We start from the raw sequence: 26,243 nt of genomic DNA, 5'->3' as shown, positions 1-26,243 counted from the left end.
TCAGTTCACGCGGCAGGCGCGGAGCAGCAGCAGCTGCAGCAGGATGAAGACGGGCGCCATGACCAGCCCGTACCAGAGCTCGCGCGTGCCCTCCGCCAGCTTCTGGCACAGCAGCAGCTCGAAGACGAACTGGAGCCCCAGCACGGTGAGCACCCAGAGCAGCCGCAGCACGGCCAGCCGCTTCTCAGCAAAAGGAAGATCAGGGAAAACGTGGGTCCGCTGGTGAACGGGATGGGCACCCTGGTTACAAATAACACAGAAAAAGAAGATTTGCTGAATGCCCTCTTTGCTTCGGTGTTTACCAAGGGCAGCCCTTTAGAGCCCCAGGCCCTAGGGACAAGAGAAGAAGCCTGGAGAGAGGAAGACTCCCCCTGAGTAGAGGAAGATTGGGTCAGAGAGCACCTAAGGAAACTCGATACCCACAAATCCATGGGCCCTGATGGGATGCACCCCAGAGTGCTGCGGGAGCTGGCAGATGTCATAGCTAAGCCACTCTCCAGCACCTTTGAAAGATGCTGGAGAACGGGGGAGGTGCCAGAAGACTGGAAGAAGGCCAATGTCACGCCAGTCTTCAAAAAAGGCAAGAAGGAGGATCCAGGCAACTCCAGGCCAGTGAGCCTCACCTCTGTCCCCGGAAAAGTGATGGAACGGCTCATACTGGCTGTTGTCTCAACTGTCTGTTGTCCTGTGAAGGGACAATCCCCATCACATAGGGAAAATGTCCGCCTCATGCCCGAGGGCTGTCAAGAAAAGGAAGCCAATCACTTATTTCATGATCATCAGAGGATCCTACAACGCTGGGGCCATCAGCCCCATGGACATGGTCCTGCCCTGCCCCAGAGTGCTGCCAAGGGACTCGCACATGGTCGTGTTCACAGCTTCGCTGCTGCTGTCTCTGCCTGTGCCCTCAGACACCATCCCCCTGCCTAGAACCTCTCGGCTTGGCCCATTTCTGGAGGACACAAGCTCTAAGCCACCAGGGTGGCTTCTCCACCCATCCACTGCTGCTCGGCTGGAGCGCTGCATGTGCCGCATAGCCCCAGCTGAACTCGGTGGCACTCCGCAGGGTCTGTTCTATGGGGTCACTGCTCTGGCTGCAGCGGCTCCCTGTGGCTTCCAAGCCCGTCCTCCTAGGGTCACATTCACCCTGCTCTGCCTGGCCAGGCAGCTCTACCCGGCACCACGTCTGTCCACACGTTCCAGAGAGGACACGTCCCAGCAGAGGCACAGAGTAACTTTGTGAAGGGGCAGAGCCAGCACAGGTAGCAAAGGGTCACCGAGGGCTGCGGAGCTCAGCGGGGAAGCCCACGACTGCAGGAGGTTTCTTGCAACCATCATTGTCCCCAAATCCAGCACAAAGTTGCCTCTGTGCACCAGAGTAACGTTCGTTGTCTCACAGGTAGGTGAGGGATCCATAGTCCCGAACAGCCTCACAGCTGCAGCTAAATGACACTGAAGCATCTTTACTTTGTGAAACTCACGGTAACTTGCTGATCTCCAAGTCCCCTCGAAAGACTAAAGCCCCCTCATTCAGCCTGGCTCATTTCTAGACGGTCGAGGAGTGTTTCCCACCAAAGCTGTGACCCAGAGAAACTGTCTTCAGGAGCAGCAGCAGCTGCTCCTACTCTGCCCCTTCTCTTGGCCCTCCCAACACCCTTAGCACTACCTTGGGGAATAGGCCTACAACACTAAAAACTGCATTTCTGTTCAACACCATGCACCAGCTCCCTCTGCCTCCCAGCACAATCCGTGAGACAACCTTGCTGGCACCCTGAGGGCAGGAAGTGCCACTCGGGGAGGGGACAGGAGAAACGGGAACACATTGGAGTAGAACTGCAGAAATCGGTGTTAAGATCATGGCCTCGGACTGCTCAGGACAAGCAGCAGCTTCTCTGTTTCAGGCTGGCAGCAGCTTGAGGTTTACACAGGTGCCGACAGCACATAAACAACCCCCAAAGAATTCTTACTCCAGGCGGCAGGTTTCAGTACAGAAACTTTCCGGGGGAAAATAAACAACAACAAGAAACAAGGAGCTGTATGTGTATAATTCCCCCATCTGTACAGTTTTGCTTTACATTCACTGGCCCGTCCAACAGGGCCTGCACATCAGGACACATTCACACGAGAGCCGAGCCAGGCCGACGTTGGCGACGCGGCACAAACGGGGCCTTTGCGGAGATATCAGAATCGCCGTGGCTGGAGTGAAGCCTGGCGCTAAGGCCAGCGCAGGCCCCCGGGCCCCGTGCCTGCTGCTCGGGGCTCAGCGCTGCCCCGTCCTGACGCGGCTGCTCCGCAGCGGCTCCGCTCTGGGCCGCAGCCCCCGGCACCTCGTGCCCATCCTGGCCGGGGCTGGAGCTGGGGCTGGGGCCGGCCCATAGAATCATAGAATGCATAGGGTTGGAAGGGACCTCTAGAGATCATCTAGTCCAACCCCCTTGCACACGCAGGGTCACCTAAAGCACGTGGCACAGGAATGCGTCCAAGCGGGTTTTGAAGATCTCCAGGGAAGGAGACTCCACAACCTCTCTGGGCAGCCTGTTCCAGTGCTCTGTCACCTTACTGTTAAGAATTTTTTCCTTAAGTTCCTGTGGAACTTTTGGTGCTTCAGTTTGTGGCCATTACCTCTAGTTCTGTCGGTGGCCACCAGGGAAAAGAGACCAGCACCATCCTCTGCACTCCCTCCCTTGAGGTACTTATATACACTGATTAGATCCCCTCTCAGCCTTCTCTTCTCCAGGCTGAACAGACCCAGCTCCCTCAGCCTCTCCTCGTAGGGCAGATGTTCCAGGCCCCTGATCATCCTTGTGGCCCTGCGCTGGACTCTCTCCAGCAGCTCCACATCCCTCTTATACTGTGGAGCCCAGAACTGGACACAATACTCCAGATGAGGCCTCACCAGGGCTGAGTAGAGGGGCAGGATCACCTCCCTCGACCTGCTGGAGACACTCTTAATGCACCCCAGGATCCCATTGGCCTTCTTGGCCACGAGGGCACACTGCTGCCTCATGGTCAACTTGTCGTCCACCATGACACCCAGGTCTTTCTCCGCAGAGCTGCTCTCCAGAAGGTCAGTCCCCAGCCATCCGCGTCGCCCCTCAGTTCACGCGGCAGGCGCGGAGCAGCAGCAGCTGCAGCTGGATGAAGACGGGCGCCATGACCAGCCCGTACCAGAGCTCGCGCGTGCCCTCTGCCAGCTTGTGGCACAGCAGCAGCTCGAAGACGAACTGGAGCCCCAGCACGGTGAGCACCCAGAGCCGCCGCAGCACGGCCAGCCGCTTCTCAGCAAAAGGAAGATCAGGGAAAACGTGGGTCCGCTGGTGAACGGGATGGGCACCCTGGTTACAAATAACACAGAAAAAGCAGATTTGCTGAATGCCCTCTTTGCTTTGGTCTTTACCAAGGGCAGCCCTTTAGAGCCCCAGGCCCTAGGGACAAGAGAAGAAGCCTGGAGAGAGGAAGACTCCCCCTGAGTAGAGGAAGATTGGGTCAGAGAGCACCTAAGGAAACTCGATACCCACAAATCCATGGGCCCTGATGGGATGCACCCCAGAGTGCTGCGGGAGATGGCAGATGTCATAGCTAAGCCACTCTTCAGCATCTTTCAAAGATGCTGGAGAATGGGGGAGGTGCCAGAAGACTGGAAGAAGGCCAATGTCACGCCAGTCTTCAAAAAAGGCAAGAAGGAGGATCCAGGCAACTCCAGGCCAGTGAGCCTCACCTCTGTCCCCGGAAAAGTGATGGAACGGCTCATACTGGCTGTTGTCTCCGGGCACGTGGAGGACAAGAAGGTGCTCAGGAGTAGTCAGCATGGATTCACCAAGGGGAAATCTTGCTTGACTAATCTGATAGCCTTCTATGATGGAATGACCAGCTGGATAGATGAGGGGAGAGCAGTGGATGTCGTCTGTCTCGACTTCACCAAGGCTTCTGACACCGTCCCTCACAACATCCTCCTAGGCAAGCTCTGGAAGTGTGGGATAGATGAGTGCACAGTGAGGTGGATTAGGAACTGGCTGGATGGCAGAGCTCAGAGGGTGGTGATCAGCGGTGCTGAGTCTGGTTGGAGGCCTGTAGCTAGCAGGGTCCCCCAGGGGTCAGTCCTTGGTCCAGTCCTGTTCAGTTTATTCATCAATGACCTGGATGAAGGCACAGAGTGCTCCCTCAGCAAGTTTGCTGATGATTACGAACTGGGAGAAGTAGCCAATACCCCAGAGGGCTGCGCTGCCATCCAGAGGGACCTGGACAGACTGGACAACTGGGCGGTGAAAAACCTCATGCAATTCAACAAGGCCAAGTGCAAGGTTCTGCAGCTGGGGAGGAAAAACCCCAGACACCAGCACAGGCTGGGGACCGACCTTCTGGAGAGCAGCTCTGCAGAGAGGGACCTGGGCGTCATGGTGGAGGATAAGTTGACCATGAGGCAGCAGTGTGCCCTTGTGGCCAAGAAGGCCAATGGGATCCTAGGATGCATTAAGAAGAGCATCTCCAGCAGGTCGAGGGCGGTGATCCTGCCCCTCTACTCAGCCCTGGTGAGGCTGCATCTGGAGTATTGTGTCCAGTTCTGGGCTCCACAGTACAAGAGAGATGTGGAGCTGCTGGAGAGAGTCCAGCGCAGGGCCACAAGGATGATCAGGGGCCTGGAACATCTGCCCCATGAGGAGAGGCTGAGGGAGCTGGGTCTGTTCAGCCTGGAGAAGAGAAGGCTGAGAGGGGACCTGAGCAGTGTCTATAAGTACCTCAAGGGAGGCAGTGAGGAGGATGGTGCTGGCCTCTTTTCCCTGGTGGCCACCGACAGAACTAGAGGTAATGGCCACAAACTGAAGCACCATAAGTTGCACATGAACTTAAGGAAAAATTTCTTAACAGTGAAGGTGACAGAGCGCTGGAACAGGCTGCCCAGAGAGGTTGTGGAGTCTCCTTCCCTGGAGATCTTCAAAACCCGCTTGGATGCAGTCCTGTGCCACATGCTCTAGGCAACCCTGCGTGTGCAGGGGGTTGGACTAGATGACCTCCAGAGGTCCCTTCCAACCTTCAGCGTTCTGTGATTCTGTGGTTCTCGCCATCCCAGCAGAGCCGCACAGACACGATGGTGCTGAAGTAGGTGCTGAGGCCGTCGGCGGGGGCTGCTGAGCGCCTCACTGCGGCGGGGACGTCGCTCGGTGCCGGGTGATGACGTCAGCGGCAGCTCCGTGGCTCCCGGCGCGGGGCGCTCTCCTCACTCCCGGTTCCAGCGCCGGTGTCGCTGGGACCGCGATTGCCCGGTCCCCGTGTCCCCGATTCCCCCTTTCCCCGGTCCCCGATTCCTCCTTCCCCCGGTCCCTCCCGTCCCCGGTCCGTCCTTGCCGTGCTGCTCCCGTCACTCTCTTCCTGCTTCCCACGGTGCCTCCGTCCCCGCTTCCCCCCAGTCCCCGTGAGCCCCTGTCCGTGGTGCCCCCGAGCTCTGGTTCCCGCATGGCCGGGACCGCAATCCCCAGCTCCCCCTTCCCGCAGTGGTTCCCGCTTCCCCGGTTCCCGGTTCCGCAGGCGCCTGGAGCGCATCCCTGGCAGCGCGAAGCCCCTTCCCCTGCGGGCAGCGGGTGCGGGCGGCGGGGGCAGCGCCCGGGGGCTCTGCGCCGGGGGCGGCCATAGCTGCGAGTGCGGCCGTGTGCCGGGCCCTGGGGCTGCAGCAGCTCTGCCGTCCCGGGCAAGGGGACAGTGCCCGGAGCGGCAGCCGCCGGCGGGAGCGCGGCCGTGGAAAGGCTGGGAGCGCGGTGGGGGCGGGAAAAGGAGCTGGAATGTGGGTCGCTGTCCCTGCGTTTGTGTCCCCTCCTGAGTCAGAGGCTTTGCTGCCTCCTGCTCCCTGCTGTTCGGCTCAGCCTTCTCATCTCCTGTCCTCCCTCTTCCACTGCTCTGCTGCTCTGTGCCCTTCAGCAGACAGTGGCACCCACAGCAGGAATGAAATCCCAGTGGCCTGTGCCGGGCTCCCAGTCACAGCTGAGGGTGCACAAGGACCGGGAAATGGGGTGCTCCCAGGCTGGGTTTTCAGCTCCACACTCTGAGGTCAGGACAGGCCATTGAGCGTCCCCGGGCCAGGGCTGCAGCCACAGGCGACCTGAGCAGAGGCCGGTGCGGAGCCAGGTCACACCACACACCAGGGACTGAGCTGCATTTTGCAGAGCACCTCCCCATGGCCAAGGCCCTTGTTCTGGGCCCTTGGCTCAGCTCCCACCATCGGCACCCCCCCTTACCTGGAACGAACAACATTAAAATCCTTTTGATTCAAGAGCAAAAGAACGAGAATTTCTTTAATGCATTCTGGGAGGCATTCTTTAGAATGCCATTTATTTCTATATTATGTATTTATTTATTTATTATAATATAATTTCTATAATATTTATCTATTTATTATAATATATTTTATATATTTATGAATTTATATATTTATAAGTTTTATAAGTTAATTTATATATTTATAAGTCACCCTGCCCAAGTCAGCCGTCCAGCCTCGATGCCCTCCTACTCTTTTAGAGATGCAGCCCAGCTCCTACATGGCCATTGCGTGTGCACGACAATGAGACCCACGAAGGCCACGGCTGCAGCGCGCACGGAGGGTTTTTTCCACACCAAGTGCAGCACCTCCTGTGGGACGGTGTTGGCGACCTCCAGCGCGTAGCCCAGACTCCAGCCGACGTCCGTGCTCCCGGCCTGCCAAAGGAGAGAGGGGGGCATCGTGAGGACAGCTCTAGCACAGAGATGCCCCTAGCAGCACTGGGGCCCTGCGTGCCAGGCCTGGCACAGGCACAGCGCGTGTCCCCAGGCAGGAGGTCTCCACGAGCCTTGGCCACGGGGCTGAGCTGCACATCTGCGTGTTAGCAGGAGTTCTGCCAGGATGAGACAGGACAGAAAGAGGATCCCAAGACAGCCCTATGTCCTGGGTGCAAGTCACATTCTCCTCCCATTTAAGGCAGCTGTTTTTTTTTTTTTTTTTTTGGGGGGGGGGGGTGTGGCCGTTGGCGGGCAGGGAGGGGGAAATGTGTGAGCTGGTTCCCAGAGCACAACTGGATTGGATCAGAGCCAAACAGAATAAAGCAGAAGGGATGTCCTTGAGGGCACGGGTTGGCCTTGGCTTTTCCAGATGTGCTCGGTGTTAGTTAGCATGGGGTTTTCTTCCCTGTGTCCACACGGCATGGGGATGTGCCCTGATCTTTTAGCTGCAAAACCCTCATCCCTGCTCTCTCCCTCCCCTTGCACTTTAGCCTAATAAAAGAATTCGTTCTCCTACATCATTCCTGAGGTGCAAAGACCCAGACTTTTCCTTCTGTGCTAAGTGAGTTTAAAAAGGTAAGAAAGATCCAAAAGAAAGAAAGGAACAACCACACAAACCAACAAGCACCCAGTGCAAAGAAGGGGTGGCTGTTTCAGCCTTCTCTCACCTCAGGGAAGGAATAGATTAGGTAGGTGACGCTGATCCAGCCATAAGCTCTTTCCTCTTGCCGTGTGATGATTCCAACCCCGTGGAAATCCATGGCAAAATCCTTCATGCTCTTAGCAATTCCCTCCATGCTTTCATCTGCTGATGAGTTGTTCTTTTGCCTAAGAAGCATCCAAAATTCAAGAAACAAATGCAGTGAAATAATCCCAATGCAGAGAACCCAAGGAAGCAGTTGGCTTCCTCCTACTTTCACAGATTGCAGCGTTTGGTCCTGAGCAGTTGCTGTGAAATGATGTTTGCTGCTCTCTAGCTTGTACAAGGTGCTCCTTGCTTTTCCTAGGGAAAAGCAAGATGAGGTGGCAGAACAGCCCTTTGGCATTCTACCTTGAACACACTCCCCTACCAGCACCCAACCACGTCTGCAGAAAGTGCGTGCCCTGGTGGGAACCACTGCCTTATGTTGCAGGAAGAAGGAAGAGCAAAGCAAGAGCACGGAGCATTTCCCGCTTGGCAAGAAGCAGAGCAGCATCCTTGGCGCTCGTGGGCTCCCAAAAAGGCCAGCGTCTGTCTCTGGGCCCCCAGGGCCCAGCACAGGGGCCAGTACAGCTCAGGTCCTGCCATGGCTCCCCACTGTGCTGTCTTCCTGCCAGGGCTCCCTTGCTCAGGGCAGCTGGGGAGCTCGGCGCAGCCGGCCCCGTGCAGGATGCCGCATTAGCCAGGCTGCTGGCAGCTGCCTGCAGCTTGGCCACCTCCCCTTCTCCTCAGGGCCTGCCAAGTACCTCAGGAGCCTGCTGCCTGCTGGTGCTCCAAGAAAAGCTGCTACCTCTCTCCCTTTCTCAGTGGCAATGGCCTTCAGAGCTCTGTCCAGCCACTCTCTTAGGGACTCCAGAGCTTTCGCAGTATCGTTGGCATAGCTTGATGTGCCTGGCCCTGGAAGAGAGTCAGGTCACTCGGATGAGAAACGCCCCGCTTTGGCACACTAAGGAAAGGGAAATGAGGCCACCCCAGCTGCCATACAGACACACACACACCCCCAGGGCAGCATCAAGGCCACCGCAGAGGGGATACTGACCCTGCACATTACAGAAAAAGCTCTGCCTGATCTCAGCCATGTTGTTCTCATCACCTGTCTCCCTTTTGATGATGAACAGAGTGGGGTGGGACGAGCCGGCGTCCATCCCTCGGTCCACCTGGAAGCACAAATGAAGAGCTCGTGGCTGGCTGGAAGAGCAGCAGGGATGGTGGGGCTGGAGCCCAGCCCTGCCAGGAGACTGGTCACTTTGTCAAAGCTAAGATGTCCCCAAGAGGGTGTCCCAAAGAGCAGCTCTTATTGCTCTTAAAGCGGAGACCCTCCCAAAGCTATGGCAGTCTCAAGCATGGTCGAGCAGAGCAGTGACAGGACAGGGCCCTTCAAGGTCTGGTCTTGAGTCTGAGATGAAGGGCTCAGAGTCAGCCAGAGGGCTCGATCAGCCTGGCCCATGCTGGCCCCAGCTCCAGCAAGGCTCTTTCAGGGCCCCTGCCTTCTCTCTTCTGCCTGCATTTTGGCATGGCTGGAGAAGACTCACACCTGCAAGACTCATCCTAGCGAGCCCCACACACTCCAAAGCCCTAACATGAGCTCTTGTCTCATGGAGCATCTGTGCCACATGTCTGCTCTGCAGTGCTGCTCACCTTGGCCTCGGGTGACAAGCTGACCTTGAACAAGACCAGCTGACGGGCAATGAATGACTCCAGGAGCAGTAACGCCAGAACAACAGAGATCAGACGGCTCTTTTTAATGGCCATCCTGGCAAAGGACCCTGCAAAGGTCAACACAGAAAGAGAGAAATTGCTTGGATGTGACGCACTGGGAAGAGCGTTGATGAGTTAAAGCTGCAAGGAGGCCGTTCCCGAAAGCGGCCTCCACGTTGGCCCTCTCCTCAAGGAAGCTGTGGGTATCTCGAGGTCAGTGGGCTCCTCTCACCTGCCTGCACTGTCACGCCTGCGCACTGCCCGGCACGCACACACGGGCAGCGAGGGATGGAGCCAGGATTGCTCACAGGCAACAGTGAAGATGGGGAAAACCAACTTACTTGTCCTCTTTGTGCTGTCAGTCGCTCGTAGATACCTGTCAACAGAACTCAGGCAGAGTTCTGGAATTTTGAGCTTCTCTAGGTTACCTCACGTGGGCATTGAGCAGTTGCACGTTGTCATGATGACACCACACGTGCCACTTTTCACATTGCCCTTACGAATCTGTCACCTCTTAAAGAGCAACCTTGGTCATATCCCCTGCCCTGGAATTGCCCGCAGAGCAGCCGGGGTTTTGAGAGCAGGTTTGATTCCAACCAGAAGCAGGATGCGGTTGGAAAAGGAAGGATGGCCGTGCAAGGAGGGGGCCGGGGCCCTGAGCAGAGGCAGCCCCCACTGCCTCCATCTCCTGGCAGCAGCCAGAGCTGTCTCTGAGCTGCTCCTGGCCCTTTTCAGCTCCACACCCTGAGGCCAGGACAGACCATTGAGTGTCCCCGGGCCAGGGCTGCAGCCACAGTTGAGCTGAGCAGAGGCCGGTGGGGAGCCAGGTCACACCACACACTGGGGACTAAGTCCCTCGCTGTCAGCCCTGGCCTCCTCCTGGATCAGACCCCTTTCTGTCACAACCTGGCTGTAGCAGATTCCCTGTGAAGGGACAATCCCCATCACATAGGGAAAATGTCCGCCTCATGCCCGAGGGCTGTCAAGAAAAGGAAGCCAATCACTTATTTCATGATCATCAGAGGATCCTACAACGCTGGGGCCATCAGCCCCATGGACATGGTCCTGCCCTGCCCCAGAGTGCTGCCAAGGGACTCGCACATGGTCGTGTTCACAGCTTCGCTGCTGCTGTCTCTGCCTGTGCCCTCAGACACCATCCCCCTGCCTAGAACCTCTCGGCTTGGCCCATTTCTGGAGGACACAAGCTCTAAGCCACCAGGGTGGCTTCTCCACCCATCCACTGCTGCTCGGCTGGAGCGCTGCATGTGCCGCATAGCCCCAGCTGAACTCGGTGGCACTCCGCAGGGTCTGTTCTATGGGGTCACTGCTCTGGCTGCAGCGGCTCCCTGTGGCTTCCAAGCCCGTCCTCCTAGGGTCACATTCACCCTGCTCTGCCTGGCCAGGCAGCTCTACCCGGCACCACGTCTGTCCACACGTTCCAGAGAGGACACGTCCCAGCAGAGGCACAGAGTAACTTTGTGAAGGGGCAGAGCCAGCACAGGTAGCAAAGGGTCACCGAGGGCTGCGGAGCTCAGCGGGGAAGCCCACGACTGCAGGAGGTTTCTTGCAACCATCATTGTCCCCAAATCCAGCACAAAGTTGCCTCTGTGCACCAGAGTAACGTTCGTTGTCTCACAGGTAGGTGAGGGATCCATAGTCCCGAACAGCCTCACAGCTGCAGCTAAATGACACTGAAGCATCTTTACTTTGTGAAACTCACGGTAACTTGCTGATCTCCAAGTCCCCTCGAAAGACTAAAGCCCCCTCATTCAGCCTGGCTCATTTCTAGACGGTCGAGGAGTGTTTCCCACCAAAGCTGTGACCCAGAGAAACTGTCTTCAGGAGCAGCAGCAGCTGCTCCTACTCTGCCCCTTCTCTTGGCCCTCCCAACACCCTTAGCACTACCTTGGGGAATAGGCCTACAACACTAAAAACTGCATTTCTGTTCAACACCATGCACCAGCTCCCTCTGCCTCCCAGCACAATCCGTGAGACAACCTTGCTGGCACCCTGAGGGCAGGAAGTGCCACTCGGGGAGGGGACAGGAGAAACGGGAACACATTGGAGTAGAACTGCAGAAATCGGTGTTAAGATCATGGCCTCGGACTGCTCAGGACAAGCAGCAGCTTCTCTGTTTCAGGCTGGCAGCAGCTTGAGGTTTACACAGGTGCCGACAGCACATAAACAACCCCCAAAGAATTCTTACTCCAGGCGGCAGGTTTCAGTACAGAAACTTTCCGGGGGAAAATAAACAACAACAAGAAACAAGGAGCTGTATGTGTATAATTCCCCCATCTGTACAGTTTTGCTTTACATTCACTGGCCCGTCCAACAGGGCCTGCACATCAGGACACATTCACACGAGAGCCGAGCCAGGCCGACGTTGGCGACGCGGCACAAACGGGGCCTTTGCGGAGATATCAGAATCGCCGTGGCTGGAGTGAAGCCTGGCGCTAAGGCCAGCGCAGGCCCCCGGGCCCCGCGCCTGCTGCTCGGGGCTCAGCGCTGCCCCGTCCTGACGCGGCTGCTCCGCAGCGGCTCCGCTCTGGGCCGCAGCCCCCGGCACCTCGTGCCCATCCTGGCCGGGGCTGGAGCTGGGGCTGGGGCCGGCCCATAGAATCATAGAATGCATAGGGTTGGAAGGGACCTCTAGAGATCATCTAGTCCAACCCCCTTGCACACGCAGGGTCACCTAAAGCACGTGGCACAGGAATGCGTCCAAGCGGGTTTTGAAGATCTCCAGGGAAGGAGACTCCACAACCTCTCTGGGCAGCCTGTTCCAGTGCTCTGTCACCTTACTGTTAAGAATTTTTTCCTTAAGTTCCTGTGGAACTTTTGGTGCTTCAGTTTGTGGCCATTACCTCTAGTTCTGTCGGTGGCCACCAGGGAAAAGAGACCAGCACCATCCTCTGCACTCCCTCCCTTGAGGTACTTATATACACTGATTAGATCCCCTCTCAGCCTTCTCTTCTCCAGGCTGAACAGACCCAGCTCCCTCAGCCTCTCCTCGTAGGGCAGATGTTCCAGGCCCCTGATCATCCTTGTGGCCCTGCGCTGGACTCTCTCCAGCAGCTCCACATCCCTCTTATACTGTGGAGCCCAGAACTGGACACAATACTCCAGATGAGGCCTCACCAGGGCTGAGTAGAGGGGCAGGATCACCTCCCTCGACCTGCTGGAGACACTCTTAATGCACCCCAGGATCCCATTGGCCTTCTTGGCCACGAGGGCACACTGCTGCCTCATGGTCAACTTGTCGTCCACCATGACACCCAGGTCTTTCTCCGCAGAGCTGCTCTCCAGAAGGTCAGTCCCCAGCCATCCGCGTCGCCCCTCAGTTCACGCGGCAGGCGCGGAGCAGCAGCAGCTGCAGCTGGATGAAGACGGGCGCCATGACCAGCCCGTACCAGAGCTCGCGCGTGCCCTCTGCCAGCTTGTGGCACAGCAGCAGCTCGAAGACGAACTGGAGCCCCAGCACGGTGAGCACCCAGAGCCGCCGCAGCACGGCCAGCCGCTTCTCAGCAAAAGGAAGATCAGGGAAAACGTGAGTCCGCTGGTGAACGGGATGGGCACCCTGGTTACAAATAACACAGAAAAAGCAGATTTGCTGAATGCCCTCTTTGCTTTGGTGTTTACCAAGGGCAGCCCTTTAGAGCCCCAGGCCCTAGGGACAAGAGAAGAAGCCTGGAGAGAGGAAGACTCCCCCTGAGTAGAGGAAGATTGGGTCAGAGAGCACCTAAGGAAACTCGATACCCACAAATCCATGGGCCCTGATGGGATGCACCCCAGAGTGCTGCGGGAGATGGCAGATGTCATAGCTAAGCCACTCTTCAGCATCTTTCAAAGATGCTGGAGAATGGGGGAGGTGCCAGAAGACTGGAAGAAGGCCAATGTCACGCCAGTCTTCAAAAAAGGCAAGAAGGAGGATCCAGGCAACTCCAGGCCAGTGAGCCTCACCTCTGTCCCCGGAAAAGTGATGGAACGGCTCATACTGGCTGTTGTCTCCGGGCACGTGGAGGACAAGAAGGTGCTCAGGAGTAGTCAGCATGGATTCACCAAGGGGAAATCTTGCTTGACTAATCTGATAGCCTTCTATGATGGAATGACCAGCTGGATAGATGAGGGGAGAGCAGTGGATGTCGTCTGTCTCGACTTCACCAAGGCTTCTGACACCGTCCCTCACAACATCCTCCTAGGCAAGCTCTGGAAGTGTGGGATAGATGAGTGCACAGTGAGGTGGATTAGGAACTGGCTGGATGGCAGAGCTCAGAGGGTGGTGATCAGCGGTGCTGAGTCTGGTTGGAGGCCTGTAGCTAGCAGGGTCCCCCAGGGGTCAGTCCTTGGTCCAGTCCTGTTCAGTTTATTCATCAATGACCTGGATGAAGGCACAGAGTGCTCCCTCAGCAAGTTTGCTGATGATTACGAACTGGGAGAAGTAGCCAATACCCCAGAGGGCTGCGCTGCCATCCAGAGGGACCTGGACAGACTGGACAACTGGGCGGTGAAAAACCTCATGCAATTCAACAAGGCCAAGTGCAAGGTTCTGCAGCTGGGGAGGAAAAACCCCAGACACCAGCACAGGCTGGGGACCGACCTTCTGGAGAGCAGCTCTGCAGAGAGGGACCTGGGCGTCATGGTGGAGGATAAGTTGACCATGAGGCAGCAGTGTGCCCTTGTGGCCAAGAAGGCCAATGGGATCCTAGGATGCATTAAGAAGAGCATCTCCAGCAGGTCGAGGGCGGTGATCCTGCCCCTCTACTCAGCCCTGGTGAGGCTGCATCTGGAGTATTGTGTCCAGTTCTGGGCTCCACAGTACAAGAGAGATGTGGAGCTGCTGGAGAGAGTCCAGCGCAGGGCCACAAGGATGATCAGGGGCCTGGAACATCTGCCCCATGAGGAGAGGCTGAGGGAGCTGGGTCTGTTCAGCCTGGAGAAGAGAAGGCTGAGAGGGGACCTGAGCAGTGTCTATAAGTACCTCAAGGGAGGCAGTGAGGAGGATGGTGCTGGCCTCTTTTCCCTGGTGGCCACCGACAGAACTAGAGGTAATGGCCACAAACTGAAGCACCATAAGTTGCACATGAACTTAAGGAAAAATTTCTTAACAGTGAAGGTGACAGAGCGCTGGAACAGGCTGCCCAGAGAGGTTGTGGAGTCTCCTTCCCTGGAGATCTTCAAAACCCGCTTGGATGCAGTCCTGTGCCACGTGCTCTAGGCAACCCTGCGTGTGCAGGGGGTTGGACTAGATGACCTCCAGAGGTCCCTTCCAACCTTCAGCGTTCTGTGATTCTGTGGTTCTCGCCATCCCAGCAGAGCCGCACAGACACGATGGTGCTGAAGTAGGTGCTGAGGCCGTCGGCGGGGGCTGCTGAGCGCCTCACTGCGGCGGGGACGTCGCTCGGTGCCGGGTGATGACGTCAGCGGCAGCTCCGTGGCTCCCGGCGCGGGGCGCTCTCCTCACTCCCGGTTCCAGCGCCGGTGTCGCTGGGACCGCGATTGCCCGGTCCCCGTGTCCCCGATTCCCCCTTTCCCCGGTCCCCGATTCCTCCTTCCCCCGGTCCCTCCCGTCCCCGGTCCGTCCTTGCCGTGCTGCTCCCGTCACTCTCTTCCTGCTTCCCACGGTGCCTCCGTCCCCGCTTCCCCCCAGTCCCCGTGAGCCCCTGTCCGTGGTGCCCCCGAGCTCTGGTTCCCGCATGGCCGGGACCGCAATCCCCAGCTCCCCCTTCCCGCAGTGGTTCCCGCTTCCCCGGTTCCCGGTTCCGCAGGCGCCTGGAGCGCATCCCTGGCAGCGCGAAGCCCCTTCCCCTGCGGGCAGCGGGTGCGGGCGGCGGGGGCAGCGCCCGGGGGCTCTGCGCCGGGGGCGGCCATAGCTGCGAGTGCGGCCGTGTGCCGGGCCCTGGGGCTGCAGCAGCTCTGCCGTCCCGGGCAAGGGGACAGTGCCCGGAGCGGCAGCCGCCGGCGGGAGCGCGGCCGTGGAAAGGCTGGGAGCGCGGTGGGGGCGGGAAAAGGAGCTGGAATGTGGGTCGCTGTCCCTGCGTTTGTGTCCCCTCCTGAGTCAGAGGCTTTGCTGCCTCCTGCTCCCTGCTGTTCGGCTCAGCCTTCTCATCTCCTGTCCTCCCTCTTCCACTGCTCTGCTGCTCTGTGCCCTTCAGCAGACAGTGGCACCCACAGCAGGAATGAAATCCCAGTGGCCTGTGCCGGGCTCCCAGTCACAGCTGAGGGTGCACAAGGACCGGGAAATGGGGTGCTCCCAGGCTGGGTTTTCAGCTCCACACTCTGAGGCCAGGACAGGCCATTGAGCGTCCCCGGGCCAGGGCTGCAGCCACAGGCGACCTGAGCAGAGGCCGGTGCGGAGCCAGGTCACACCACACACCAGGGACTGAGCTGCATTTTGCAGAGCACCTCCCCATGGCCAAGGCCCTTGTTCTGGGCCCTTGGCTCAGCTCCCACCATCGGCACCCCCCCTTACCTGGAACGAACAACATTAAAATCCTTTTGATTCAAGAGCAAAAGAACGAGAATTTCTTTAATGCATTCTGGGAGGCATTCTTTAGAATGCCATTTATTTCTATATTATGTATTTATTTATTTATTATAATATAATTTCTATAATATTTATCTATTTATTATAATATATTTTATATATTTATGAATTTATATATTTATAAGTTTTATAAGTTAATTTATATATTTATAAGTCACCCTGCCCAAGTCAGCCGTCCAGCCTCGATGCCCTCCTACTCTTTTAGAGATGCAGCCCAGCTCCTACATGGCCATTGCGTGTGCACGACAATGAGACCCACGAAGGCCACGGCTGCAGCGCGCACGGAGGGTTTTTTCCACACCAAGTGCAGCACCTCCTGTGGGACGGTGTTGGCGACCTCCAGCGCGTAGCCCAGACTCCAGCCGACGTCCGTGCTCCCGGCCTGCCAAAGGAGAGAGGGGGGCATCGTGAGGACAGCTCTAGCACAGAGATGCCCCTAGCAGCACTGGGGCCCTGCGTGCCAGGCCTGGCACAGGCACAGCGCGTGTCCCCAGGCAGGAGGTCTCCACGAGCCTTGGCCACGGGGCTGAGCTGCACATCTGCGTGTTAGCAGGAGTTCTGCCAGGATGAGACAGGACAGAAAGAGGATCCCAAGACAGCCCTATGTCCTGGGTGCAAGTCACATTCTCCTCCCATTTAAGGCAGCTGTTTTTTTTTTTTTTTTTTTTGGGGGGGGGGGTGTGGCCGTTGGCGGGCAGGGAGGGGGAAATGTGTGAGCTGGTTCCCAGAGCACAACTGGATTGGATCAGAGCCAAACAGAATAAAGCAGAAGGGATGTCCTTGAGGGCACGGGTTGGCCTTGGCTTTTCCAGATGTGCTCGGTGTTAGTTAGCATGGGGTTTTCTTCCCTGTGTCCACACGGCATGGGGATGTGCCCTGATCTTTTAGCTGCAAAACCCTCATCCCTGCTCTCTCCCTCCCCTTGCACTTTAGCCTAATAAAAGAATTCCTTCTCCTACATCATTCCTGAGGTGCAAAGACCCAGACTTTTCCTTCTGTGCTAAGTGAGTTTAAAAAGGTAAGAAAGATCCAAAAGAAAGAAAGGAACAACCACACAAACCAACAAGCACCCAGTGCAAAGAAGGGGTGGCTGTTTCAGCCTTCTCTCACCTCAGGGAAGGAATAGATTAGGTAGGTGACGCTGATCCAGCCATAAGCTCTTTCCTCTTGCCGTGTGATGATTCCAACCCCGTGGAAATCCATGGCAAAATCCTTCATGCTCTTAGCAATTCCCTCCATGCTTTCATCTGCTGATGAGTTGTTCTTTTGCCTAAGAAGCATCCAAAATTCAAGAAACAAATGCAGTGAAATAATCCCAATGCAGAGAACCCAAGGAAGCAGTTGGCTTCCTCCTACTTTCACAGATTGCAGCGTTTGGTCCTGAGCAGTTGCTGTGAAATGATGTTTGCTGCTCTCTAGCTTGTACAAGGTGCTCCTTGCTTTTCCTAGGGAAAAGCAAGATGAGGTGGCAGAACAGCCCTTTGGCATTCTACCTTGAACACACTCCCCTACCAGCACCCAACCACGTCTGCAGAAAGTGCGTGCCCTGGTGGGAACCACTGCCTTATGTTGCAGGAAGAAGGAAGAGCAAAGCAAGAGCACGGAGCATTTCCCGCTTGGCAAGAAGCAGAGCAGCATCCTTGGCGCTCGTGGGCTCCCAAAAAGGCCAGCGTCTGTCTCTGGGCCCCCAGGGCCCAGCACAGGGGCCAGTACAGCTCAGGTCCTGCCATGGCTCCCCACTGTGCTGTCTTCCTGCCAGGGCTCCCTTGCTCAGGGCAGCTGGGGAGCTCGGCGCAGCCGGCCCCGTGCAGGATGCCGCATTAGCCAGGCTGCTGGCAGCTGCCTGCAGCTTGGCCACCTCCCCTTCTCCTCAGGGCCTGCCAAGTACCTCAGGAGCCTGCTGCCTGCTGGTGCTCCAAGAAAAGCTGCTACCTCTCTCCCTTTCTCAGTGGCAATGGCCTTCAGAGCTCTGTCCAGCCACTCTCTTAGGGACTCCAGAGCTTTCGCAGTATCGTTGGCATAGCTTGATGTGCCTGGCCCTGGAAGAGAGTCAGGTCACTCGGATGAGAAACGCCCCGCTTTGGCACACTAAGGAAAGGGAAATGAGGCCACCCCAGCTGCCATACAGACACACACACACCCCCAGGGCAGCATCAAGGCCACCGCAGAGGGGATACTGACCCTGCACATTACAGAAAAAGCTCTGCCTGATCTCAGCCATGTTGTTCTCATCACCTGTCTCCCTTTTGATGATGAACAGAGTGGGGTGGGACGAGCCGGCGTCCATCCCTCGGTCCACCTGGAAGCACAAATGAAGAGCTCGTGGCTGGCTGGAAGAGCAGCAGGGATGGTGGGGCTGGAGCCCAGCCCTGCCAGGAGACTGGTCACTTTGTCAAAGCTAAGATGTCCCCAAGAGGGTGTCCCAAAGAGCAGCTCTTATTGCTCTTAAAGCGGAGACCCTCCCAAAGCTATGGCAGTCTCAAGCATGGTCGAGCAGAGCAGTGACAGGACAGGGCCCTTCAAGGTCTGGTCTTGAGTCTGAGATGAAGGGCTCAGAGTCAGCCAGAGGGCTCGATCAGCCTGGCCCATGCTGGCCCCAGCTCCAGCAAGGCTCTTTCAGGGCCCCTGCCTTCTCTCTTCTGCCTGCATTTTGGCATGGCTGGAGAAGACTCACACCTGCAAGACTCATCCTAGCGAGCCCCACACACTCCAAAGCCCTAACATGAGCTCTTGTCTCATGGAGCATCTGTGCCACATGTCTGCTCTGCAGTGCTGCTCACCTTGGCCTCGGGTGACAAGCTGACCTTGAACAAGACCAGCTGACGGGCAATGAATGACTCCAGGAGCAGTAACGCCAGAACAACAGAGATCAGACGGCTCTTTTTAATGGCCATCCTGGCAAAGGACCCTGCAAAGGTCAACACAGAAAGAGAGAAATTGCTTGGATGTGACGCACTGGGAAGAGCGTTGATGAGTTAAAGCTGCAAGGAGGCCGTTCCCGAAAGCGGCCTCCACGTTGGCCCTCTCCTCAAGGAAGCTGTGGGTATCTCGAGGTCAGTGGGCTCCTCTCACCTGCCTGCACTGTCACGCCTGCGCACTGCCCGGCACGCACACACGGGCAGCGAGGGATGGAGCCAGGATTGCTCACAGGCAACAGTGAAGATGGGGAAAACCAACTTACTTGTCCTCTTTGTGCTGTCAGTCGCTCGTAGATACCTGTCAACAGAACTCAGGCAGAGTTCTGGAATTTTGAGCTTCTCTAGGTTACCTCACGTGGGCATTGAGCAGTTGCACGTTGTCATGATGACACCACACGTGCCACTTTTCACATTGCCCTTACGAATCTGTCACCTCTTAAAGAGCAACCTTGGTCATATCCCCTGCCCTGGAATTGCCCGCAGAGCAGCCGGGGTTTTGAGAGCAGGTTTGATTCCAACCAGAAGCAGGATGCGGTTGGAAAAGGAAGGATGGCCGTGCAAGGAGGGGGCCGGGGCCCTGAGCAGAGGCAGCCCCCACTGCCTCCATCTCCTGGCAGCAGCCAGAGCTGTCTCTGAGCTGCTCCTGGCCCTTTTCAGCTCCACACCCTGAGGCCAGGACAGACCATTGAGTGTCCCCGGGCCAGGGCTGCAGCCACAGTTGAGCTGAGCAGAGGCCGGTGGGGAGCCAGGTCACACCACACACTGGGGACTAAGTCCCTCGCTGTCAGCCCTGGCCTCCTCCTGGATCAGACCCCTTTCTGTCACAACCTGGCTGTAGCAGATTCCCTGTGAAGGGACAATCCCCATCACATAGGGAAAATGTCCGCCTCATGCCCGAGGGCTGTCAAGAAAAGGAAGCCAATCACTTATTTCATGATCATCAGAGGATCCTACAACGCTGGGGCCATCAGCCCCATGGACATGGTCCTGCCCTGCCCCAGAGTGCTGCCAAGGGACTCGCACATGGTCGTGTTCACAGCTTCGCTGCTGCTGTCTCTGCCTGTGCCCTCAGACACCATCCCCCTGCCTAGAACCTCTCGGCTCGGCCCATTTCTGGAGGACACAAGCTCTAAGCCACCAGGGTGGCTTCTCCACCCATCCACTGCTGCTCGGCTGGAGCGCTGCATGTGCCGCATAGCCCCAGCTGAACTCGGTGGCACTCCGCAGGGTCTGTTCTATGGGGTCACTGCTCTGGCTGCAGCGGCTCCCTGTGGCTTCCAAGCCTGTCCTCCTAGGGTCACATTCGCCCTGCTCTGCCTGGCCAGGCAGCTCTACCCGGCACCACGTCTGTCCACACGTTCCAGAGAGGACACGTCCCAGCAGAGGCACAGAGTAACTTTGTGAAGGGGCAGAGCCAGCACAGGTAGCAAAGGGTCACCGAGGGCTGCGGAGCTCAGCGGGGAAGCCCACGACTGCAGGAGGTTTCTTGCAACCATCATTGTCCCCAAATCCAGCACAAAGTTGCCTCTGTGCACCAGAGTAACGTTCGTTGTCTCACAGGTAGGTGAGGGATCCATAGTCCCGAACAGCCTCACAGCTGCAGCTAAATGACACTGAAGCATCTTTACTTTGTGAAACTCACGGTAACTTGCTGATCTCCAAGTCCCCTCGAAAGACTAAAGCCCCCTCATTCAGCCTGGCTCATTTCTAGACGGTCGAGGAGTGTTTCCCACCAAAGCTGTGACCCAGAGAAACTGTCTTCAGGAGCAGCAGCAGCTGCTCCTACTCTGCCCCTTCTCTTGGCCCTCCCAACACCCTTAGCACTACCTTGGGGAATAGGCCTACAACACTAAAAACTGCATTTCTGTTCAACACCATGCACCAGCTCCCTCTGCCTCCCAGCACAATCCGTGAGACAACCTTGCTGGCACCCTGAGGGCAGGAAGTGCCACTCGGGGAGGGGACAGGAGAAACGGGAACACATTGGAGTAGAACTGCAGAAATCGGTGTTAAGATCATGGCCTCGGACTGCTCAGGACAAGCAGCAGCTTCTCTGTTTCAGGCTGGCAGCAGCTTGAGGTTTACACAGGTGCCGACAGCACATAAACAACCCCCAAAGAATTCTTACTCCAGGCGGCAGGTTTCAGTACAGAAACTTTCCGGGGGAAAATAAACAACAACAAGAAACAAGGAGCTGTATGTGTATAATTCCCCCATCTGTACAGTTTTGCTTTACATTCACTGGCCCGTCCAACAGGGCCTGCACATCAGGACACATTCACACGAGAGCCGAGCCAGGCCGACGTTGGCGACGCGGCACAAACGGGGCCTTTGCGGAGATATCAGAATCGCCGTGGCTGGAGTGAAGCCTGGCGCTAAGGCCAGCGCAGGCCCCCGGGCCCCGCGCCTGCTGCTCGGGGCTCAGCGCTGCCCCGTCCTGACGCGGCTGCTCCGCAGCGGCTCCGCTCTGGGCCGCAGCCCCCGGCACCTCGTGCCCATCCTGGCCGGGGCTGGAGCTGGGGCTGGGGCCGGCCCATAGAATCATAGAATGCATAGGGTTGGAAGGGACCTCTAGAGATCATCTAGTCCAACCCCCTTGCACACGCAGGGTCACCTAAAGCACGTGGCACAGGAATGCGTCCAAGCGGGTTTTGAAGATCTCCAGGGAAGGAGACTCCACAACCTCTCTGGGCAGCCTGTTCCAGTGCTCTGTCACCTTACTGTTAAGAAATTTTTCCTTAAGTTCCTGTGGAACTTTTGGTGCTTCAGTTTGTGGCCATTACCTCTAGTTCTGTCGGTGGCCACCAGGGAAAAGAGACCAGCACCATCCTCTGCACTCCCTCCCTTGAGGTACTTATATACACTGATTAGATCCCCTCTCAGCCTTCTCTTCTCCAGGCTGAACAGACCCAGCTCCCTCAGCCTCTCCTCGTAGGGCAGATGTTCCAGGCCCCTGATCATCCTTGTGGCCCTGCGCTGGACTCTCTCCAGCAGCTCCACATCCCTCTTATACTGTGGAGCCCAGAACTGGACACAATACTCCAGATGAGGCCTCACCAGGGCTGAGTAGAGGGGCAGGATCACCTCCCTCGACCTGCTGGAGACACTCTTAATGCACCCCAGGATCCCATTGGCCTTCTTGGCCACGAGGGCACACTGCTGCCTCATGGTCAACTTGTCGTCCACCATGACACCCAGGTCTTTCTCCGCAGAGCTGCTCTCCAGAAGGTCAGTCCCCAGCCATCCGCGTCGCCCCTCAGTTCACGCGGCAGGCGCGGAGCAGCAGCAGCTGCAGCTGGATGAAGACGGGCGCCATGACCAGCCCGTACCAGAGCTCGCGCGTGCCCTCTGCCAGCTTGTGGCACAGCAGCAGCTCGAAGACGAACTGGAGCCCCAGCACGGTGAGCACCCAGAGCCGCCGCAGCACGGCCAGCCGCTTCTCAGCAAAAGGAAGAGCAGGGAAAACGTGGGTCCGCTGGTGAACGGGATGGGCACCCTGGTTACAAATAACACAGAAAAAGCAGATTTGCTGAATGCCCTCTTTGCTTTGGTGTTTACCAAGGGCAGCCCTTTAGAGCCCCAGGCCCTAGGGACAAGAGAAGAAGCCTGGAGAGAGGAAGACTCCCCCTGAGTAGAGGAAGATTGGGTCAGAGAGCACCTAAGGAAACTCGATACCCACAAATCCATGGGCCCTGATGGGATGCACCCCAGAGTGCTGCGGGAGATGGCAGATGTCATAGCTAAGCCACTCTTCAGCATCTTTCAAAGATGCTGGAGAATGGGGGAGGTGCCAGAAGACTGGAAGAAGGCCAATGTCACGCCAGTCTTCAAAAAAGGCAAGAAGGAGGATCCAGGCAACTCCAGGCCAGTGAGCCTCACCTCTGTCCCCGGAAAAGTGATGGAACGGCTCATACTGGCTGTTGTCTCCGGGCACGTGGAGGACAAGAAGGTGCTCAGGAGTAGTCAGCATGGATTCACCAAGGGGAAATCTTGCTTGACTAATCTGATAGCCTTCTATGATGGAATGACCAGCTGGATAGATGAGGGGAGAGCGGTGGATGTTGCCTTTCTCGACTTCACCAAGGCTTCTGACACCATCCGTCACAACATCCTCCTAGGCAAGCTCTGGAAGTGTGGGATAGATGAGTGCACAGTGAGGTGGATTAGGAACTGGCTGGATGGCAGAGCTCAGAGGGTGGTGATCTGCGGTGCCGAGTCTGGTTGGAGGCCTGTAGCTAGCGGGGTCCCCCAGGGGTCAGTCCTTGGTCCAGTCCTGTTCAGTTTATTCATCAATGACCTGGATGAAGGCACAGAGTGCTCCCTCAGCAAGTTTGCTGATGATTACGAACTGGGAGAAGTAGCCAATACCCCAGAGGGCTGCGCTGCCATCCAGAGGGACCTGGACAGACTGGACAACTGGGCGGTGAAAAACCTCATGCAATTCAACAAGGCCAAGTGCAAGGTTCTGCAGCTGGGGAGGAAAAACCCCAGACACCAGCACAGGCTGGGGACCGACCTTCTGGAGAGCAGCTCTGCAGAGAGGGACCTGGGCGTCATGGTGGAGGATAAGTTGACCATGAGGCAGCAGTGTGCCCTTGTGGCCAAGACGGCCAATGGGATCCTAGGGTGCATTAAGAAGAGCATCTCCAGCAGGTCGAGGGCGGTGATCCTGCCCCTCTACTGAGCCCTGGTGAGGCCGCATCTGGAGTATTGTGTCCAGTTCTGGGCTCCACAGTACAAGAGAGATGTGGAGCTGCTGGAGAGAGTCCAGCGCAGGGCCACAAGGATGATCAGGGGCCTGGAACATCTGCCCCATGAGGAGACGCTGAGGGAGCTGGGCCTGTTCAGCCTGGAGAAGAGAAGGCTGAGAGGGGATCTAATCAGTGTATATAAGTACCTCAAGGGAGGCAGTGAGGAGGATGGTGCTGGCCTCTTTTCCCTGGTGGCCACCGACAGAACTAGAGGTTGTTAGGTCCGGTATCCGAATTGACAGGGAGAGAGAGACAACCACCATAGATATATTGTCTTTTATTAATAGAAGAAAGATAATAAGTATTACCAGCTAGCTGGGGTCCGGGCTTTCCCACGCAGGGGTCACACCACGGACCCCGACCACTTCGAGCGTCCCTCTTTTATACCGTTCTTACCCAAGAGTGTTCCCCCTCCCGTTTTCCTGTTTTGCATTCTTGTTAATGTTATCTATTTTGCTGAATTAAAACATCTGGATAAGCAGCCCCCCTATCATCCTGATTGAGGGCAGGGCACCCTAACCCCGCCACCTATCAAGGGTCCAGACCTTGCCATGAGCAGGGCATCCTGACCCTGCCATCTATCAAGGGTTCTGCCCCTGCCATGAGCAAGACATCCGGACTCTGCCAGTTATCATGGGTCCTTGTGCTCTAAGACTCAGCTTATTCTACATTAGCTATTTAACCCCTACCTTCCCTGCTAATGCACCCTACATTCCCCCCTTTTTCTTTTGCTAATATCAGAGAATCCTTTCTCGATCTTTCTGAGTTTGTCGCATGAACATTATGTGCATAGAATTAACTCGATTTGTAGCTTTTTCCATTACCCCCATTACACATTTCCACATTATACAGATACACAGTAACAGTAATAACAGAATTACAAATACGCGTAATCCTTCTTTTATCAGTCCTGATATCCACCCAGGTAACCCTCCAAACAATGACTCTAGCCATCCGTCCATCAGTCCTTCTTCCCGTGTTATCTTCTGAGTGTGTTCCTTGAGCCAGCACAATTGTTGGTGAATCGATTGGCTATGGTCCGACAGGTTAAAACAACAAAGTCCTTCAAACTCCTCACATCCCTGTCCATGGGCGAGGAGCAAGAAGTCTATAGCCGCCCTATCCTGTAGTAGTGCGTGTCGCAGGCTGTTCTGATCGAGCAGGAGTTGTTCCAATACCTCGGTTGTCGCATTTGCTTGCTTCTCACTCCAACAGGCTAACTTCGAAAGCTCCCTTAATGCATTTCCTGCTGCAGCTCCTGGCACAAAGATAGCTAAGGCGACCCGCGCGGTTACAGATATTAATTGTACATTATCATCACATTCCGGTGTTAAACCAAGGGAACGCTTTTGCCTTCTTTGTTCCTGCTTCATAGCTAACAACTTAGCTTTAGACGGGGCTATCATTGCCAGTTGCCCTAAATAACACGGTCCCCCATAGGCATTCTTAGGTATTCCCTGCCATGCTCTATCCCCACAAATTAGAAACACTCCATCTGGCAAGGCCTTAGCGGTATCATTATTCCATAGTAAATCTGTCCTATTATGTACCTGTCCTGATGGATCCCCCCCATATGCTCCTAAGGGTAATCCCTCAGGGTACCGTTCTTGTAACCCATCGACTGTCCCATTTATCCCACAGAATGTCCCGTTTGCATATATGGGACCGAAGGTTCCATCTCCTCCTATGGTCTTACGCCAGTCGAATATTGGGTCGGGAGATACATCAGTCCAACCCGAAGCATTCCACCATTGGGGCCTAGGGCCTCCTTTAATTATAATGTTCCATTGTGCCAGGAGTCTCACTCCTCCCTTTTCTCCAAAAAACTTGTCCCCAAACATAAAACACATTTGGGTCCAATTATTGGAACTATTTCCAATTGCTTGTGCCCCCATCAAATTGAGCTCTTGGGGGTCCCAAGGCAATGAGGTATTTAATCCCTTAATTAGCCTTGCGGCACATTCCGAGGCACTTACTACCCCTGAACAGTTTCCCGTAGATACCTTTTTAAAACTGTTGTCATCAAATCCCGGCTTTCCAAACAAGCAGGTTCTGAATGGATTACTAGCGGTGATGAGGGACAGGCAGAATTCCTGATTCCCTGTGTTATTTGCCCAAGTCACCCACATATTACTTCTCTCTTCTATGTTGTATATCCCATTAGAACACCTCAGAATCATAATTAGCAGGACCATAATTACCCAAATTGTGTTACTGTACATTTTTCCTAATTAATTTCAATTTCAGAGGATTGTTACTATTCCTTCGGACCTCCCACTCCTCTGCTTTCTTCCGCTCTTCTTTGTTTAGCTTCCGGACGTGGGAATGGTGAATCCAATGTCCTATTCCATCGACCTTAACGGCAGTGGGTGTTACTAAAATTACTACGTAAGGTCCCTTCCATCTGCTTTCTAATGTTTTTGGGTTATGCCTTTTTACGCACACCCAATCTCCAGGTTCGATATCCATTTCTGACCCCTTCTGATTTCTTTTATACCAGTTTTGTAGTAATGGGAATAACTCATCTTGTATTTCTTTTAAGATCTGCATCTCTTTCCTCATTCCTGAGTTTTTAGTTATTCCCTTCCTTATCTCTAACGGATATACTGGGGGTAGGGTCCCAAACATTATTTCAAATGGTGTAAAGTCTAGTACATATGGAGTTATCCGAACCCGGTATAGGGCAAAAGGTAGCATTGTTACCCAGTTCTCTTCAGTCTCTTTTACTAGCTTAGCAAGGGTTTCCTTTAAGGTTCTGTTCATCCTTTCCACCTGACCCGAACTTTGAGGATTATAGGCACAATGCAATTTCCAGTTGGTTCCCAGTGCTCGGGCTAATTCCTGTGTAACCCTTGCCACAAAAGCTGGTCCATTATCAGACCCGATGCTCA

General features: G+C 55.9%; 1 protein-coding gene across 1 annotated transcript; it reads right to left on the bottom strand.

Annotated features, from left to right (window-relative positions):
• Positions 1-24,970, bottom strand: LOC148592676 (uncharacterized). Its single transcript, XM_088534129.1, has 3 exons — positions 24,955-24,970; positions 24,177-24,907; positions 1-117 (listed from the first exon to the last, which is right to left on the bottom strand). Exons 1-3 carry the CDS (start codon positions 24,968-24,970, stop codon positions 1-3), a joined length of 864 nt encoding a protein of 287 aa, XP_088390255.1.
• Positions 24,971-26,243: the final 1,273 nt, after the last annotated feature.

This window comes from Tinamus guttatus, unplaced genomic scaffold (genome assembly GCF_059628265.1).
Source record: "Tinamus guttatus ecotype Peru unplaced genomic scaffold, ASM5962826v1 Tinamus_guttatus_pri_ptg000545l, whole genome shotgun sequence".
Lineage (NCBI taxonomy): Eukaryota > Metazoa > Chordata > Aves > Tinamiformes > Tinamidae > Tinamus > Tinamus guttatus.
This window is presented reverse-complemented; position numbering and strand designations above follow the sequence as displayed.

Coding starts and splice junctions, on each gene's coding strand:
- LOC148592676 (XM_088534129.1), bottom strand. Junction 118..24,176: donor TGTGGAAATGTGTAATGGGG/GTAATGGAAAAA, acceptor TTCGTCTTCGAG/CTGCTGCTGTGCCAGAAGCT.